The sequence below is a fragment of the Neofelis nebulosa genome, chromosome 12 (assembly GCF_028018385.1).
Source record: "Neofelis nebulosa isolate mNeoNeb1 chromosome 12, mNeoNeb1.pri, whole genome shotgun sequence".
NCBI classification, from domain to species: Eukaryota; Metazoa; Chordata; class Mammalia; order Carnivora; family Felidae; genus Neofelis; species Neofelis nebulosa.
In genome coordinates this window covers 7,242,751-7,259,389 of record NC_080793.1, presented here as the reverse complement: position 1 = coordinate 7,259,389, position 16,639 = coordinate 7,242,751, and the positions used below count along the sequence as shown (strand labels likewise).

General features: G+C 57.8%; 1 protein-coding gene across 2 annotated transcripts; it reads left to right on the top strand.

Annotated features, from left to right (window-relative positions):
- The first annotated feature begins 5,762 nt into the window (after positions 1–5,762).
- On the top strand, positions 5,763–15,012 carry DOLPP1 (dolichyldiphosphatase 1). 2 transcript variants are annotated; one of them, XM_058693855.1, is made up of 8 exons: positions 5,783–5,928; positions 9,392–9,492; positions 9,708–9,792; positions 9,881–9,980; positions 10,211–10,309; positions 10,862–10,990; positions 11,427–11,516; positions 13,514–15,012. In XM_058693855.1, the coding sequence occupies exons 1-8, from the start codon at positions 5,853–5,855 to the stop codon at positions 13,548–13,550; spliced, it is 717 nt and encodes a 238-aa protein (XP_058549838.1). In that variant the 5' UTR covers positions 5,783–5,852; the 3' UTR covers positions 13,551–15,012. The 2 variants fall into 2 exon arrangements, with proteins under 2 accessions (XP_058549839.1, XP_058549838.1); XM_058693856.1 differs by lacking the exon at positions 10,862–10,990 and having other exon boundaries at positions 5,763–5,928.
- Positions 15,013–16,639: the final 1,627 nt, after the last annotated feature.

Sequence of the window (16,639 nt, the reverse complement as noted above, 5' to 3'; positions counted from 1 at the left end):
TGTCACCTGTGCTGCCGTCGGGGGCAGGCCCAGGGACCACATCGGGCGGGTCAGAGGATGGACAGGGCTGGACTGGCTCCCCTGCCCTCATTAAGACAAGAAACTTTGCCGGGCGCTTTGCCGTTGGCTCGACGCACAAACGCTCCAGCTGTGCATCGGCTGGTCCTCCAGCCGTCCCCACCTTGTCCCCACATCCGCAGGGTGCTGTGAGCCCTGCAGACTGACTTCACTCAGTGTTTTCACCGGAGGTGGGATGTTTTATTTATTGCCTTAACACTTTATTTTGTGATTCTGCCCCTTTCAGGCTGAGAGGCCTCCCAGAGAAACCGAGTTCTTCCTCCTTGTTCTCCGTACCCCGGAGGACTGGCTCCTCAGACCAGGGCCCCTCTCCCCCGAATGGCAAAGGGGTCCTGGGAGGGAGAGAGAAGGGAAATGGAGAGGGGTGGTGCGGGTCCGGCCCATCACCTCCCTGCACGCTCACTCCTGCTCCCCCAGACTGGAGGACCCTGTGTTGAGCCAGGGCTCTGGCCCCAACCCCCCCCTCTCTGAGGCTGGTGTCCAGGAAGGAGCAGCCTCCTGCATGGAAAGGCCCGGGGGGACCCTCCTCCCCTCCAGCCCCACATTCCGTTCATTTGCACTTCCCCTGCACTCTGAATGTCATCTTGAGCCTGGCCCCCCCCCCCCCCCCCCCCAGCTACTCTGGTTTGCTCCCAGATCACTCAGAGTAGTGTTTTCATTTGTCTTTGTTTACACGTCCATGCACTGCCTCTGGCACTTGATTTGTTGCAGCTTCCAACTTTTGTATGGTAGAGCGTGTGTGCATCGACCTCAAGTCAAATAAATGGTTTATTAAACAATGTCCTTCCACGTTGCCATGCTGATGGGTCCATTTGCTTCCTGGGCCATCGCTGGGGACTCGCTCCTTGGGGTGCAGTTGGTGGAGTTTCCGGGAGGGCAAAGGCCGAGGGAAGCCTGGCGAGCCCCTCTGAGGCCACTTGGCAACCCGGCAGCGTGGATGGGTCCCTCAGACAGGGAGGGCCCCTAGGGTTGGGGGTGAGGTGGGGGAGTGGTCAGCACAGTGCTTAAGGCCACTGGTGAGGGACAGCCTGGATCCAGCTCAGGCAGCATCTAGCTAAGGTCACTTCTCTCTGGGCCCCTGTGTCCATGTCCGTAAGACGGGTGTTGGACCAGCTGTCGGGGGCAGGGGGCAGGCTCAGGTTTAGTCATGTAGACGGCTGAGCCCGTGAGAGCCAGTGCAAAAGGCTGGAGCAGGTGGGAATGGACCAGACCTAAGCCTGCCAGATCTGTAGACGTTTCCACGGCAGTCAGACATCGGTAGGTTATTGGAAAGGTACTCTTTTTTTGTTTGTTTGTTTGTTTGTTTATTGTAGAGAGAGAGCTTGCGCGAGTCGGGGAGGGGCAGAGAGCGAGGGAGAGAGAATCCCAAGCAGGCTTCCATGCTGTCAGCCCAGAGCCCCACGTGGGTCTCTAACCCACGAACTGTGAGATCATGACCTGAGCTGAAATCAAGAGTCAGATGCTTAATCAACTGAGCCACCCAGGCGCCTCCCCCGCCTCTTTTTAAGTAAACTCTATGCCACACGTGGGGCTTGAGCCCACGACACCAAGATCAAGAGCTGCACGCTCTATCGACTGAGCCAGCCAGGTGCCCCGAGACCATCTGTCTTTCTAACTGGCATCTTCGGGGTCCAGGAGTTCCATAGACTTTCATTGGAATGAGTTTCCTGAGGGCGGCGCCCCACTGGTTGTGTTCATTCTTCATCCCTGATGTGCCCATTCCTGGTCTGGCACTGCCTGAGAACTGGGTTTCTGAAGTGAACGGATGAACCTCTAATCTAGAGGGCAGCAGCACATTTTGGGGAGCAGGCCCAGAGATGGGGAGGTTCCTAAAGGACTCTGAGCAGGAACCAGTGCGGCTGGGGTACGGCGCAGAGTTGGACTTTGTGCCTCTGAGGACTGCCCTGTGAGCTCCCTGCCAGACGAAAGACCAGTCCTGCCTGGGACGCCTGGGGACTCTGGAAGAGCCTGGGTCTCAGGACTCCCCTGAGGACTCCTCCCGGCAAGTGGGAGCAGGAAGCCGGAAGTTGGGCTCATCGGATGCAGGCCGGTTCCAAACCTGGGCCTGCCGAGCAGACAGACCTGGGTTTGAGTCCTGGCTCTGACACACTAGCCCGGTGACCTGGCCAATGGGGGCTGGGGGGGGGGGGTGTGTGTGACACTCAAGAGCCTCACTGTCCTCAGCTATATTCTGGGCGCATTCCGAGCTGCTTTGCAGGCTGTAGTGAAGTTAGTGCAAGCGACCAAGAGTGGAGCACCTTCCGGTTTGTTGGGGGCGATACCGGGGGCCTCACTGGTCCACCCCTCAGCTCAGGGAGGAGGCGGGTGGCTCCTGCAGCCTCCCGGGAGCCTCCCTGCAACGTGCACATCCACACCGCCCAGCCTCTCGTCCACACAGCAGCTGGACCCACCATCTCCGCCGTCTCCGGGACCCTGGCACGACGCCCGCGCACGTCTCCGTCAGAAATGCGTCCTCTGGCGCGGCAAAGATATGCACAAGGATGTTCTGAGCAGCACTACTCGTAACTCCCCAAACCTGACCCCCCCCCCCCACAAGTGTCCATCGAGAGTCGAATGGAAAAGGAACTGTGGGGTGTTCACATCATGGAATGCCGCTCGGCAAGAGTGAACAACTCATAACTAGAGGCTACAGCATGGATACAGCTCACCAATGCAATGCTAGTGAAGGAAGCCCCTTGCAAAAAGTACCTACTGTAGGATCCTGCTTATAGAAAGTACAAAATTCAGGGGCGCCTGGGTGGCTCAGTCGGTAAAGTGTCCAGCTTCGGCTCGGGTCATGATCTCGCGGTCCCTGGGTTCGAGCCCCGTGTCGGGCTCTGTGCCGACGGCTCAGAGCCTGGAGCCTGCTTCAGATTCTGTGTCTCCCTCTCTCTCTGCCCTTTCCCCGCTCAGTCTCTCTCTCTCTCTCTCTTTCTCTCTGTCAAAAATAAATAAACATTAAAAAATTTAAAAAAAAACACACAAAATTCAGACCAACCTAATGTGTGGTGTCACCCTGGAGTGACTAGACAGGGTGTCAGGGTCTCCCAGAGCCCTGGTTCTTGATCTGTGGGCTGCTTACACAAATGTGCTTAGTTGGTGGGACTTCATCAAGCTGTACACGTTCAATTCTCGGAATCTCCTATATGAATGTTACATTGTATTAAAAATTTTTTTTTAATGTTTATGTTTGGGGGGGGGGGCAGAGACAGAGAGAGAGAGAGGGAGACACAGAATCTGGAATCTGAAGCAGGCTCCAGGCTCTGAGCTGTCAGCACAGAGCCTGATGTGGGGCTCGAACCCACAAACCTCAAGATCATGACCTGAGCTGAAGTCGGACACACAACCGACTGATTCATGCAAGCACCCCTAATTTTTAAAATTTTTTAAAGAAGCAAAGCCCAATCAAATAACCAACCCATCCTTCAGAGCTCTCTTCTGTCCTCACCATCGGTGGTAATCTGCAGAGTTTTAGGTGGCCACGCCCCTGCCCGTCCCCCTCCCCCAGCACCTGCCCCCTCCCTCTCTTTTGCCCATTCCATCCAGCCACACTGTGGGGTCAGGACAGTTGCTGATACTGTTCCCTCTGCCAGGAAAATCCCACTCTGGACAACTCCCTCTCAATTTAGAGTTCCTCCTCTTTGTCACTTCCTCCAGAACACTCTCCCTGAGGCAAGAGGACTCTGGAGTCAGATAGGTCTGGGTTTCAGGGGCTTTGCGTCTTTAGCCCTATTTGCTCATCAGTGAAATGGCTGCCAACCAGGCAGGGGCAAAGCAGCCAGGCTCGGGATGGCTGTCCTGCGCCAGAGAATTATTCTGGGAAACTCACAGCCCACTCCTCACACCTCCTGCTTCTCACAGGCTAATAATGGCAGTGCCTGAGGGAGTGGAGGGCAGGTGACAGGGAGATGGGGCCAGCTGACCCAGACCAACTCAGGCTGGGCCGTATGGGAGCTGAGTACACTTGAGAGCATCTGTGGGCCCTCATGGCTTGCTGGTGGGTGGAGTCACCATCCTGTCGGGACTCAGCCCAGCTCAGCTCATGGTTGTGGCTCGCATGGTTGTGGCAGACTGAGCCCCTCTGGTCGGTGGAACCCTCAGCTTTATTCTTCTCACAAGGTCTTATGCTATTTATCAAGCATTTCTTCTAGCACTGGTCTGGGCCAGGCTCAAATCCGTAACAGGCCCTGTCTTCAAGTTGCCCAGACTTCTCCACGTGTGGCTAGACGTACTTACATCAGGGCCCCCAGAGTACACAGGAATGCAGACTCCAAGACTCCAGCCCAGGAGTCTGGATCAACCCAGGCCCCAGTGGGACCCAGAAATCTGCATTTCTACAAGCTGATCTTGGTGCTGCATGAAGTCAGAGAATCATTGCTTCCTGGAAGACAGACAAGACCAATAATGGTCCAGTGCTGAGGGAGAAGAGGGGCTGCGACTGTGAACCCCGTGCGGGCCTCTCACCTGGCCACGGAAACTTCTAAGTGAGAACAGACACCTGAGCCAGACTTGGCTAGGCAAAGTGGGGCAGAAGGGGTGATGCTTTCCAGGTAGCACAACAGCCTGTACTAAGGCCAGAAGACAAGAAGGGCCGGGCATCTTGCTTGGCCTGAGTAATTCAATCTAACCGTAGAGACTGTGGGGACAGGAGACGGAAAGGTGGGTGGCAAGGTGTGGCTGTTTACGCAGTGCCTTGTGGCCATGGAGAGGAATGTTTCCGGGAAACTAAGCTGTAGCTGGAAAACCGGCCTCTTGTTTAAAATGCTCTCAAGGGGCGCCTGGGTGGCTCAGTCGGTTAAGCGTCCGACTTCGCTCAGGTCACGATCTCGCGGTCCGCGGGTTCGAGCCCCGCGTCGGGCTCTGGGCTGATGGCTCAGAGCCTGGAGCCTGCTTCAGATTCTGTGTTTCCCTCTCTCTCTGCCCCTTCCCCGTTCATGCTGTGTCTCTCTCTGTCTGAAAAATAAATAAACGTTAAAAAAAAAAAAAAATGCTCTCAAGATGCCTAAAGCAAAATAAACGTAACTGAATCAAAGCATCTTTACTAATGGAATGAAAGAAAGGAGTCTTTCTCAACTTCACTTCAACATCCTCGCCGAGCATCAGTTAAGCTTCCGTTCTGTAAAGCATTTAGGGCGCCGAGTGTGCGCCCCGCCCCCGCGGGTCCCCTCCTCCACCCCACACACTTTTAACAGAAGTGCCGCCGGCCAGTAAACAGAGAAAAAGAAGTCCCTTCTGGGTTTTTGGCCTCAGTTTACTCATAAGCAAAAGTGGATCGGCTCTGACCCCAACGTGCCGAGGCTGCTTCCCCGCTTCGAGTATGTCTTCTTACGGGAGCCCAGCGCCCGCCAAACTCGGCCGGGCTTGGGGTGCAGGGGAAGCCTCTGCAGACAAACCAAAGCTCCCACCAAAGTTCAACACGCCCCCCAAGCTAGAGCCTGATTGGCCCGTCCTGCTCACATCGTGAGCCCGCTTCACTTTATGATTGGCTGTTCTCCTTTCTGTTGTGTGCTGGAACCCTCCTCTTCTCTGATTGGCCAGGCTCCTACCTGTGCTCGCCCTGGATTGGACGCCGGCTCGGTCGGCTCGCATGCTCCGGGGCCCGGCTCTCTGATTCGCCACTCGGGTCAGCCTCAGGGCCGGCACGCTAAATGGCTGCGCCGGTACCTGTATCGGCCTCCGATTGGGCACGCGGCGCCTCCCCGGCGTGATAGGTCAGGACCACCGCCCCCCTGGCTCCCCATTGGCTGCTCGGCGAAGCCCGGTCTCCGGGTAAGATGGCAGCGGACGGACAGTGCTCGCTCCCCGCTTCATGGCGGCCGGTGACCCTCACCCACGTCGAATATCCTACAGGTAAAAGGCGGTCCCGCCTTGCAGGACGCCTTCCTGGGGCCGGGTCATCAGCCCCGGGCGCTCCGGCCGGCGCGAGCCCGCGGAGGGGGCGCCGGGGGACCGAGGTGGGAACTGTCAAATAGTGAGCCATGGAGGGGTTCGGCCGGCGCGCGCGCCGCGCAGGCGCAGTGGTGCGGCGATGAGCTGGGCGAAATTGTGAGCGGCTCGCTCGCGCACTCTGCGGCTGCGCCGTCGGGCCGCTCCCCCGGGTCCCGGGACGTGGGTGGGCTGTAATGGGGCTGGGGGTCCGCGTGAGGCGGGGAAGGATGACTGGCCTGGACTTGGGTCCTTCTTCCCTGCCCTCCCTGGAATCAGAGAAGCCAGACTCCCTCGTCTGCGTGCAGGGAGTGCCTGTTTCCTTCAAACAGCGCTTTGGGGCTGCAAAAAGCTCCCCATTGCTGGGAGTGTGCAAACCGAGGCCGGGAAGCTTTTCGTTGTTTGAGTACTTGTGCCACGCCCTGAGCAGGGCCCTGCTCCGCGACAGAGGGAACCGGAGGAGGGGACAGGCGGCCCCTGGGATCTGATTTCTGGAGTTTCCCAATCAGATGCATCTCTAGAAGTGCTGTGTTTTCCAGCCGAGAGGTCCTTTAGCGACCGTTCTGGAGGCCAGTAGAGCGGTGTAGAGCTTGGGCCTTAGGATCAGAGGTATCTGGGCTCAAGTTCGGGCTGAGGCTTGGTGCAAGTGACTTCGCCTCTCTGTGCCTCAGTCAGTTCATCTCTAAAGTGGGACTGATCACAGTGCGTTCCTTCTAGTGGCGATGTGAGAAACAACACGAGGTGTGAGAAATGCTGAGTGCCATGCCTGGGACACAATGAGCATTCAGCGTGGAACTGCAGTTAATATTGTCTTCCCAGGACCCTCAGGGCCAACCCACCCTCCCTGGGTAGGATGATTGGGTATTGGGTGAGGCTGGGGGCCCCTCATGGAGCCCTGATTTGCCCCAGGACGGGGGGTGGGGGGGGTCTACTCACGCTTCTCTCTGGTGCAGAGATGTGAGAACCTGACCCTGCTGAGGGCCCCAGGGCTGGATGCCAGGGAACTTTGACCCTAAGTATGCTGGGTTATACTGGGGGCAGGGCAGCCCTGCCAGGCACTGGACTGTACCTGCCCACCCACCCACCCACCATTAATGCCCACCATTCATTCAGCTGGTATTTGCTGAGCACCTCCTGGGTGCTAGGTCCTGAGCTAGCTCTGCGTTTAGAACGATGAACAGGCCCATATGCCCCCTGCGCTATGGACTGTGAAGAAAACCCACTTTACATGAGGGAAACTGAGGCCTGGAGAGGGGAAGGAACTTGCCTAAGCCTTAGTACCTTCATTATTTCCCCTCCGTGGCCTCTGATTAGCTTCTCTGCTCACAAATGAGAAGAAGGAACCTGGTGTTCATGAGCGGCACGACACAGGCTGTGACGAGGGACCCTTTGCAGGGACTGTGGGTGTCTGGAGGAGGGACCTGGCTGAATCTGGGGGCCTTCTCTGAGGTCTAGTCCTCTGCTGAGTCCTCTGTAGCCCCTTTCGTGCCCTCATCACACTGATCCTTGCTTCCTTCACCCCTTCTCTACTCGTTTAGCATCAGTTTTGAGCCTACTTAAGTGCCAGATGCTGTACTGGGCTTGGGGGATTGAGCAGGGTGTAGAGACCCCGTCCTGCTCTCCTGGAGCCTACCGTGTAGAGGGAGAAACACTGGCCCCATATCTATACTAACGAGTGCATCATAAGCGATGCCCTGGTTACAGATTCCCCCACAGACTTAGAGCTCTGCAATGGCAGGAACGTCTCTCTCTCTCTCTCTTTTTTTTTTTTTTTTTTGCAGCTGTGGTGGGTACTTAATTTCTGTTGCATTAACCCAGGCAGCATCTTGATTGGGGGAGCCTGTGTGTGCAAAGGTCCAGAAGTGGGACAGGGCCAGGATCATTCAGGGAACTAGAGTTCTGTCCTGGGAACTGTGGCAGAGGTGGGAGGACTGCAGGGCCTGATGAGCTGAGCTGAGATGGGGTTCATCCCAAGGGCAGAGGGAACCATGGAGGGGCTTAGATCAGAGTGGTGAGGCCAGAGTCTCTACAGCACCTGCGGGAGGGTCCAAGGGTAGCATCGGCTGTGGGACAGGCCAGGCATCAGCTGGGTAGCCAAGAGACCCAGAGTCTCAGAGCTGGAAGGGACCAGGCCATCAGGTAGATGAGGGAGGAGACAAAGGCCTAGAAAAGGGGAGGGCCTCACCCAGTGTCACCTAGTGGGCTTGGGGCAGCACTAGCCTTTGACCCAGGTTGCTGGCCTATCCCCCACCCCCATGCCAGTTCCAAGCCAGTCCTACCGTGGATAGATGTGAGTGAGGCCAGGTGTGGGAGCATCTATCTCTTCAACCTGGACTCTGACCTCAGCCCTGCGTGGGCACCTTCCTGCTGCCTGTGTGAAGCCAGGCTGGTGGTGTGGACCATTTCCCCTGCTGGGTTCTCCCAACATGGAAGTGTCCGGGGTGCCAGGGGCTGAGCTGGGTGTCTCACAGGCCTGGCCGCATCAAAGCTCACACAGCTGTAAGATGTGGGTGCTAATATCCCCTTTTCACTGCCACAGGAACTGCTCCATGAGCCCCATGCATGCCCTTTGACCCCAGAGTAGCCACGCAGCGTCCAATCTCTGATGATGAGGGCAGCCTTTGGACTCACTGTCAGCTCTGCCGTTAACCAAAGGGGAAAGTGGCTCTTGTCTCTTGGTTTCAGTGTCCTCAGCTCTCAAAAGGGTTCCTGATCCTTGCATGGCCTCCTTTCCAGGCCCGTTAGCAGGGTGAAAAGCGGGTAGGAGGTGCCAGTTTTTTGCCAGTGGAGAGGCTGCCATATTGGCCAAAGCAGCCTCGCCCCTCTCCTCACTTGGTCCCTGTCGGGAGCCTGCAGGGTCCAGAGACGATCAGGTTCCCCTGGAGGCCCAGGACAAGGCTGGCGCAGCCCCAGCACGGCACTGTGTTCCAGAGGCCCTTGTATGCCTGCCAGGCAGCCTTGGGATACGGGGCCTGGCCTCTTAGCTCAGACCCGGCTGGGTTCAAATTCCTGCTTTGGGTGGTGGGTTTACTACCTGGACCAGGCCCGAGGCTAGGATTTTAGTCCAGACCTCATTGCTTTCTCACTGTGCGACTCCAGGCAAGTCACGCAACCCATATGGGTCCCAGTTTGTTCATCCACAGAATGGGGCCAGTGAAGCACCTGCTTTACACCATGCACATTAGGGCTTGTGCCCATGACTGAGTTGGTATGGTACCCTGGTTGACTGAGGCGTCCATGGCTGCCTGGTCCTGCCCTCTGGGCCCTCCTGGGGCCTCTTTTCTGGCTCAGACCTCACTTGACTTGCTGGGTGCTGGCCCCTTTTCTGACTACTGTGCGTGGCTCATCCTGTTCTCCCTGTCTGCCCCAACCTCCCCCTCCCCCCCAGGTGATCTCTCTGGCCACCTCCTTGCCTACCTGAGCCTCAGCCCTGTATTTGTCATTGTTGGTTTTGTGACCCTCATCATATTCAAGCGGGAACTGCACACGGTGAGTGAGTCCGGCCCTGCCCAGCCGTCCGCTGCCCCCACGCCAGGGAGGAGGGGCTCTGCACCGTTTAATCCCAGCTACTTTGCTTTCCCTGCCTTCACCTTCTGGGTTGTTTACTGGTTGGGCTGGGAGGCTCGATCAGATGCCACAGTCTCTGGGCCTGGGTGGTGGCTAGTAGGCACAGAGGCCCAGCTGACCACATATCTTCCTGGCAGATCTCATTCCTCGGGGGCCTGGCACTGAACGAGGGGGTCAACTGGCTGATCAAACACGTCATCCAGGAGCCACGGCCCTGTGGAGGTAGGGCCTGGGCCGTGGGGTCTGGGGGTGCCCAGGTCAGGATGCTACCGCGACGCCTACATCCTTCCATCCTGCTCTGTTCTCCCAGGCCCCCACGAGGCAGTGGGCACCAAGTACGGGATGCCCTCCAGCCATTCCCAGTTCATGTGGTTCTTCTCCGTCTATTCCTTCCTTTTCCTGTATTTAAGGTAAGCTTCTGCTCTGGCCGGGGTGGCCTTGAACTGGCCCAGGCTGGGCTCTGCCAGGAACTCACTCTCAGCCCTTCGGACACCCTTGGGGCTTGGCCTCTGCCAGGGGTGGGAGGAGCTGCCACCAAGGAAGACATGTCCAAGCAGTATTTGGAGAGGGCTGGGGGCTGTTTGGGAGGCCTGGGCTCCAGGCTGTGGGCTGAGGCCACCTGATGGGCCTGTTTTCCTAGAATGCACCAAACAAACAACGCCAGGTTCCTGGACTTGCTGTGGAGGCACGTGCTCTCCCTGGGTCTTCTCACCGCGGCCTTTCTAGTCTCCTATAGCAGGTATGGAGCGAGGGAGAGCCCCTACCACCCCCACCCCCACCCCGCCCACTGGGATCTGGCTGGATTTGTGGTCCCTGTTGGACCTCCGTGTGGACCGGAGTCCCACAGCCTGTAGAGCAGCGCTGGGAAGGGGGTCCCAGGCCCCTTGTTTTAAAGGGCTAGGACTCCGGCTTCCCCTTCTAGCCCAGTCCATGCTCTCTCCTCTGGGCTGAGCCCAAGGTCCTGGGGACACCTGCACACATCAGCCATCTGTTCCCAGTGTCCCAGAGGAGCTTCTTGGAGACAAACTCAGAGCCGAAGGCTGAACAGAAGGCAGATCCCAGCCGAACCAGCCCTTCAGTTGTGTGGTTGGGGGAGCAGCCATTGGGGTCCAACCCCCTGCCTCCTTCTGGAAATAGCTTGGAGGCTGTGTAGTCACAGGAGTCTGTCCCATCTGCGTGCGTCCCTGCCGTGTGCACGCATAGGTCCCTGGGAAGCCGGCACTCGGGCTGGGAGATCGTGCAGGCCTGTGGCCGGCTGGCTTTCATGAACTTCCCTCTGTCCTTGGCCCAGGGTCTACCTGCTGTATCACACCTGGAGCCAGGTGCTCTATGGGGGCGTTGCTGGGAGCCTCATGGCCATCGCCTGGTTCGTCTTCACCCAGGAGGTCCTCACCCCGCTGTTCCCTAGGATAGCAGCCTGGTAACTGCCTCCTGGCCTTGTGGCTGCCCCACCCGCCTCTGCCCCCAGCCTCGGGCCCCCTGGGAGGGCCCTAGCGTCCCCGCGTCTGGTGGGCATGGGCTGCAGGCCCTGCTTGCCTGGCATCCTCCTCCCCCAGGGTTTTTCTCAAGCCCAGAAGCCAGGGTACCATTTTCTGTCCTCAACTAGGCTCTCAAGGACTTAGGAAGCAGCCTGAGGCCTACTGGGCTATGCACACCGTGGGGCAGTGCCTCTGCCCGAGTGTCACACTGGCGACATGTCTGGGTCTCTCAGCAGCTGGGTCACAGGCCAGGCAAAGGCTCTCTGAGCAGTGGGGGGAGGGTGCATCACCAGCCCCAGGCACTGGCGGGGGAGTCTGGTTTGGTGATAGGCTCACGTCCTGATGCGGTCCTGGCTTTCTGGGTGTCTGTCTCTCCAGGCCTATCTCTGAGTTCTTCCTCATCCGAGACACGAGCCTCATTCCCAACGTACTCTGGTTTGAGTACACGGTAACCCGGGCAGAAGCCAGGTGAGTCAGGGGACAGCAGTCACTGGGTCCTGACTCAGTGGGGCCCCCTGTTTCGGAGGGCTCCCCAATAGCCAGGCACTTGCCTGAGCACTTTTCTTGTACTACCTCATTGAACCTCCCTTGGGGCCCACTTTACGGAGGAGAAACGGAGGCTCAAAGGAAGAGAGGAGGAGTCACTTGACTGGGGATTTGCAGATGGTGGATGGGGGAGCTTGGCAAGAAACCCAGGCCGTCTGGCCCAGAGCTGTGCTTGTAGTCTCTGCAGTTCGGAACCAGACAGCTGGGCAGCCGAGATTCTCAACGTTGCCGAATGTGGATGCCCCTGGGGGTCATTTAGTCCAGACACTTTCCTACAGATGGGTAAACCGAGGCATAGGAAGTTAGGGGCTGCCCGTGGATGCATAGCAAGTGGGAGCAAAGCTGGGCTCTGGAGCCTCCTGACTCGACTGTCCTTGTCCACTCACCCCAAATCCTGGGTGGGGTGTCAGCTGGGCTGAGGAACGCCTGGTTTCTCCCCAGGCTCAGAAGGGAAGCTGAGGTGAGGCCAGGCTCCAGAGTAAGCCTGGGAGGTTTCCTGGGGGATGCTGGCGAGAGGAGCCCGGGGGCAGGCTGGGGCAGGGTGTCGCGGCATCCGAGAAATCTGTCTGGTGCATCGTGGTCCAAATTATCCTAATGAGCTTAAGGGTAAAGTCCTGGATCCATGAGGAAAGGGGATTTGAGGGGGTTAGGGCAGGCAATCCCATTACTGGTGGAAGGGCCCCTCCTGGCCCAGCCCCACCCCACCTGGCTGGCCGCCACCTGCCTTCATCAACCAAAATTTCCATGTGCACCTGCTCTGTGCCGGGCTGTTGGGTAGCACAGAGCGAGATGGTCACGGCAAGCAGGGGGGACAGGAGGAATGAAGCACCTGTGTGATTGGTGCCCTGGGCCTGAGAGCCCGTGACAAGATCCTGAGGGAACAGCACCCGAAAAGCTTCTGAGGCAGGATGACACTTGGTGAGTCTTCCAAATAGACAGAGGCCGATGTGGCTGGAGCTCAGGGAATGAGGGGACAGGGACAGGGGATGTGGTCCCTGGGGCCACATCATGCAGGATCTGTCTGGTGGGCATGGTTCGTCTTCTGAATTAAAAAAAAAATTTTTTTAACTTTAATTTTGAGAGACTGTGAGCAGCGGAGGGGAGTGTGAGAGAGAGAGAGAGAGGGACAGAGGCTCGGAAGTGGCCACTGTGTTGACAGCAGCGAGCCTCACGCGGGTCTTGTACTCACAAACCGCGAGATCATGACCTGAGCCAAAGTCGGACGCTCAACTGACTGAGCCACCCAGGCGCCCCCATTTTCTGAAAGTTATGTGGGACTCTAGTCAAGCCCATTCATTCTCCTTTCTGAGCCTCAATGAGCCCCGTTAGAAGATGGGGGACGCTATCCCTGCTTCCCCCAGGTGGCTGGGCCCATCATGGATATAGTCCTTCCTCCAACCAGATAACTCAAGTCCCCTGTATAACATCCATCGGTCCTTCTGTCTTTGCTTACGCGCTTCCAGGTGGAGAACCCGCTATCTTTTGTCTGTTTCAGTTGTTGATAACAGAGCCCTGCTTGTGCTGGCTTATCTGCCATCCCCATAATTAGTTGGATTCCAGCCAGGTCCCTCTGGCTTCAGGTCTCTCGTCCTGGGCCCCACCTCTGCCGCAGTCTCCTGGCTCTGTTCCTGAACTCCAGAGCCGAGATGTCTGGGACACAGTCCCGGGCCAGAGACACCGATCCTCTCTAGGGTCCAAATCCCAGGTGCTAGGGCAGCAGCTCTGATCAGCCCAGCTTGAGTCAATCACTGGGGCTACCGGGGTGGGCATTCACCCATTTTGATGGGACCGTGGATAGGGAGGGGACAGCTGAGGGCATGGGTCACTGAGTGCCAGGAGTCCCCTCATTTGACCCCGCCCCCTCCCGCCCCCCGCCCCGGAATCCTCCTCACATTTGACCCCCATCCCCCACTTTGCAGGAACAGACAACGTAAGCTGGGGACGAAACTGCAGTGACCGGCGAGTGTGGCTGGGTCCAGCCTCCAGATCTGGCCTGCACGATGCCTTGCAGGATGGACAGAATGACAGAGGGTTGAAGCAGAGACCTCTACAGACCCAAGTCACCAAGTGGAGCCTTTTTTTCCTTCTTTTAATTTTAATGAACAAGGTGGACCAAAGGGCCGAGCCGGCCCCTCAACCGGGACCCTGGAGGGCCTGCTGCCAAGGGGCACACGGCCAGAGACCCTCGCTGTGCTGCTGCTGGCCCCTGGTCAGGCGGAGAGCGCCCTCGGCATGGGCACCGGGGTGTGGCGTAGAGAGGAGGAGGGCTTGCGCCCCTGGTCGCGGGGCCAGGAAATCCAGGTGGCGTGAAAAATACACACTATTTATTTTTTGGTTTTGTCAAAGGCAGATGGGCTTTTGGGGACGGGGCGGGAAGGGCCCATCTGCTCTGCCCTGGATGCCCTGCACACAGAGTTGGGGCTGAGGTCAGCCTCCCCGGGGCCCTTTGCCCTGGGCCCAGGGGACGGACCGCCGCTCCCTCGGCCTGAGAGGTGGCCTGGGGGCCCAGGAGGAGACAAGCACCCCCCACGCCCTCCGTGCCACCAATGCCATTCCAGAACTTCGTTCAGTGTTTCCTTGTCTGGGGGGCAGGGCCCAGAGAGAGCGCGCATCTGGCGGCTGCTATCATTGTTCTCTACCCCATGTCGACCCTGCACCACAAGGGCTTTCTCCGGTCCCCTGTCCCCAAGACAATGGTCCCCTTCTGACAAAAGAGCCTGCACATGTGGGTGAGCAAACCCAGGCTGTTTACAGCTCTTTTTTGTCCTGCCATCTAGTAGCAGTTAGTTTTCATCTCCACCCCAACAAAGGGCAGAGGAACCAGGAGCCGGGTGAGGGGAGTGGAGCCGTGGGTGCGTGATGTCCCTGTCCTTCCCTTTCCTTTCTTTCCTTCCATGTGCTCTGAACGTTCCCTTGTCCTTCCCGATGCCCTCCCGAGAGCCTGGGCACCTGCTCGGGTGCCCTTAAGCCTGTGTCCGGGGTGTGGGTGCCCAGATCCCCACTGTCCGGCATGGAACCCGATCTCTGAAGTCTGACTCTCAGATGGAGTTGTGGAGAAGAGATGCTTCCAGACTCTTTGGAAGTTTCGAGAATTGAACCAAGCTGCTCGGGAGCTGTGTTCTACACCCCCCACCCCACCCTTTTTTCTTTGTGGAGGTTCCTAATCTGCTGCTGAAGCACAATATTCCGGTGCTTTCTTTTCTCATTTGGTAAAGACAGTGTCCAAAAGCCATTCCGGATGCCAGGACCAGGGGCCTATTTCTGGGGAAGGTTGGTCAGTCCCCACGTTTTCCTCCCCTTCCCTTCTTACTTTTATTTTTTACTTTTTGCCTGAGACAAGCCAAGTGTGAGGTGGTTTGATTTAAGAAAAATCAATGAAATTGTTTACTATTGTTTTAAAATAAAATCTTGAACTCTGGCGGCCTGAGCACATGAACTCATGAGAGGAAGCTGGGGGTGCCTTTGGGGACATGTGACCCTGAGGGGCAAGGCTACGGCAAACACCATAAAATCATAAGCTCTCCAAGACCTCTAGTCCCTCCCAGCCCCCGAACGTGGGGTCGGAACCGCCTCTGTGACATTCCCCACCAGTGTCTGAGGAGATCTCGCAGTCTGCCGTTCAGTTACAAGTCTCCCCATTTCTTAGTCCTGCTCTGCCCCGCTGCATGGTCCTGGCTGGCTCTGGCCCTGCTCCCGGGCCCGTTCCCCCTCTGTGTGACAGCCCTTGAGGACTGGGCATGGGTGCCCTTCCTAAGCCTCTGCCACCTCCACTCTCTAATCTGTTTTTCTTGAGCGCGTGGACAGGTGAGCATCTCGCTTCGCAAGAACTAACTGCAAACTGAGCCGGATGTTTGCGGAGGCCCTTGTGGGAGTGAGCTGGGTACAAGTCCAACTCAAGGGCTGGCCCCAGGCAGGCAGTCTAGTCCTTCCTTGGTCCACAAAGCAGAGGTGCCATAGGGCTACACTAGACACCCTCGGGGGCAGGGTGAGCCAGAACTGTCCTCACAGGAGCTTGGAGGCTGGGGCCAGATCCCCGTTGAGTCCACAGAACCTTGACGTTCAGTTACGGTGACCTCACCCCAGGTGCGCAGCAGGAGCAAACAAATCTCTGGAGGCACTTTCACCCCAGATTTGAGTTACTTAAGTAAACAGTTTTATATTTGTGGTGCACAAGATACAGAGCGAGGTGGCCAGGTACAGAAGGAAGCCGCGTCGTGACCGAGAGCCTGCAGAAAGCAGGCAATGGAGGCAGACCCGTACAGACCAGAATGGCACCGGCACGGTCAGCCACAGGCTACTTCATTTTTACTGGTTGAAGGAAATAAAAGACAGACTTGAAAATATCTGTAGGGAACAGGAAACTAAAGTGAGATCTGACAGGTTTTAAAATGAAATTTTAAAAACGTTTAAAAAAGGGCGCCCGGGTGGCTCCGTCGGTTGAGCGTCCGACTTCGGCTCAGGTTACGATCCTGCGGTCGGTGGGTTCGAGCCCCGCGTCCGGCTCTGTGCTGACGGCTCGGGGGCTGGAGCCTGCTTCGGATTCCGTGTCTCCCTCTCCCTGCCCTTCCCCCACTTGTGTTGTCTGTCTGTCTCTCTCTCTCTCTCTCTCTCAAAAACGAGTAAACACCTGGGTTCCCTGAGTCCCAGGTGGACTCACTGCCCTCACCCCCCTTGACAGCCCTCCCCGTGACCCCCCTCTGCCTACCGTCCCCATCTTCGGGCAGCCCTGCTCCTCCCCGTCCCCTGCAGTCTGGTCCCCAAGCCTCGCCGACTCTGCTCGGTAAACATGTTTGAAATGTCGGCCTTCCCCCACTGGCCGGGCCCCCGCCCTGGAGGCAGTGAAGCCTCCCCATACGGTTCCCCCACCCCCAGCCCACCCGGGCCCCCTTCAACGCATTCCTCAGTGCCTTCCTAAAACACCCTCCTCTGTCTCGGGAGAAAGCCTCTCGGGAGAAAGCCGGGTGTTTAGCCTGGACCCCGGACGGGGCCTCAGGTGGTCCTGCCGTCACCTCACCTGGCAGACTCCTGTCCCTGCACTTTCCCGG

Coding starts and splice junctions, on each gene's coding strand:
- DOLPP1 (XM_058693855.1), top strand. CDS start 5,853: ATGGCAGCGGACGGACAGTGCTCGCTCCCCGCTTCATGGCGGCCGGTG. Junction 5,929..9,391: donor CCACGTCGAATATCCTACAG/GTAAAAGGCGGT, acceptor CCTCCCCCCCAG/GTGATCTCTCTGGCCACCTC. Junction 11,517..13,513: donor GTAACCCGGGCAGAAGCCAG/GTGAGTCAGGGG, acceptor CCCACTTTGCAG/GAACAGACAACGTAAGCTGG.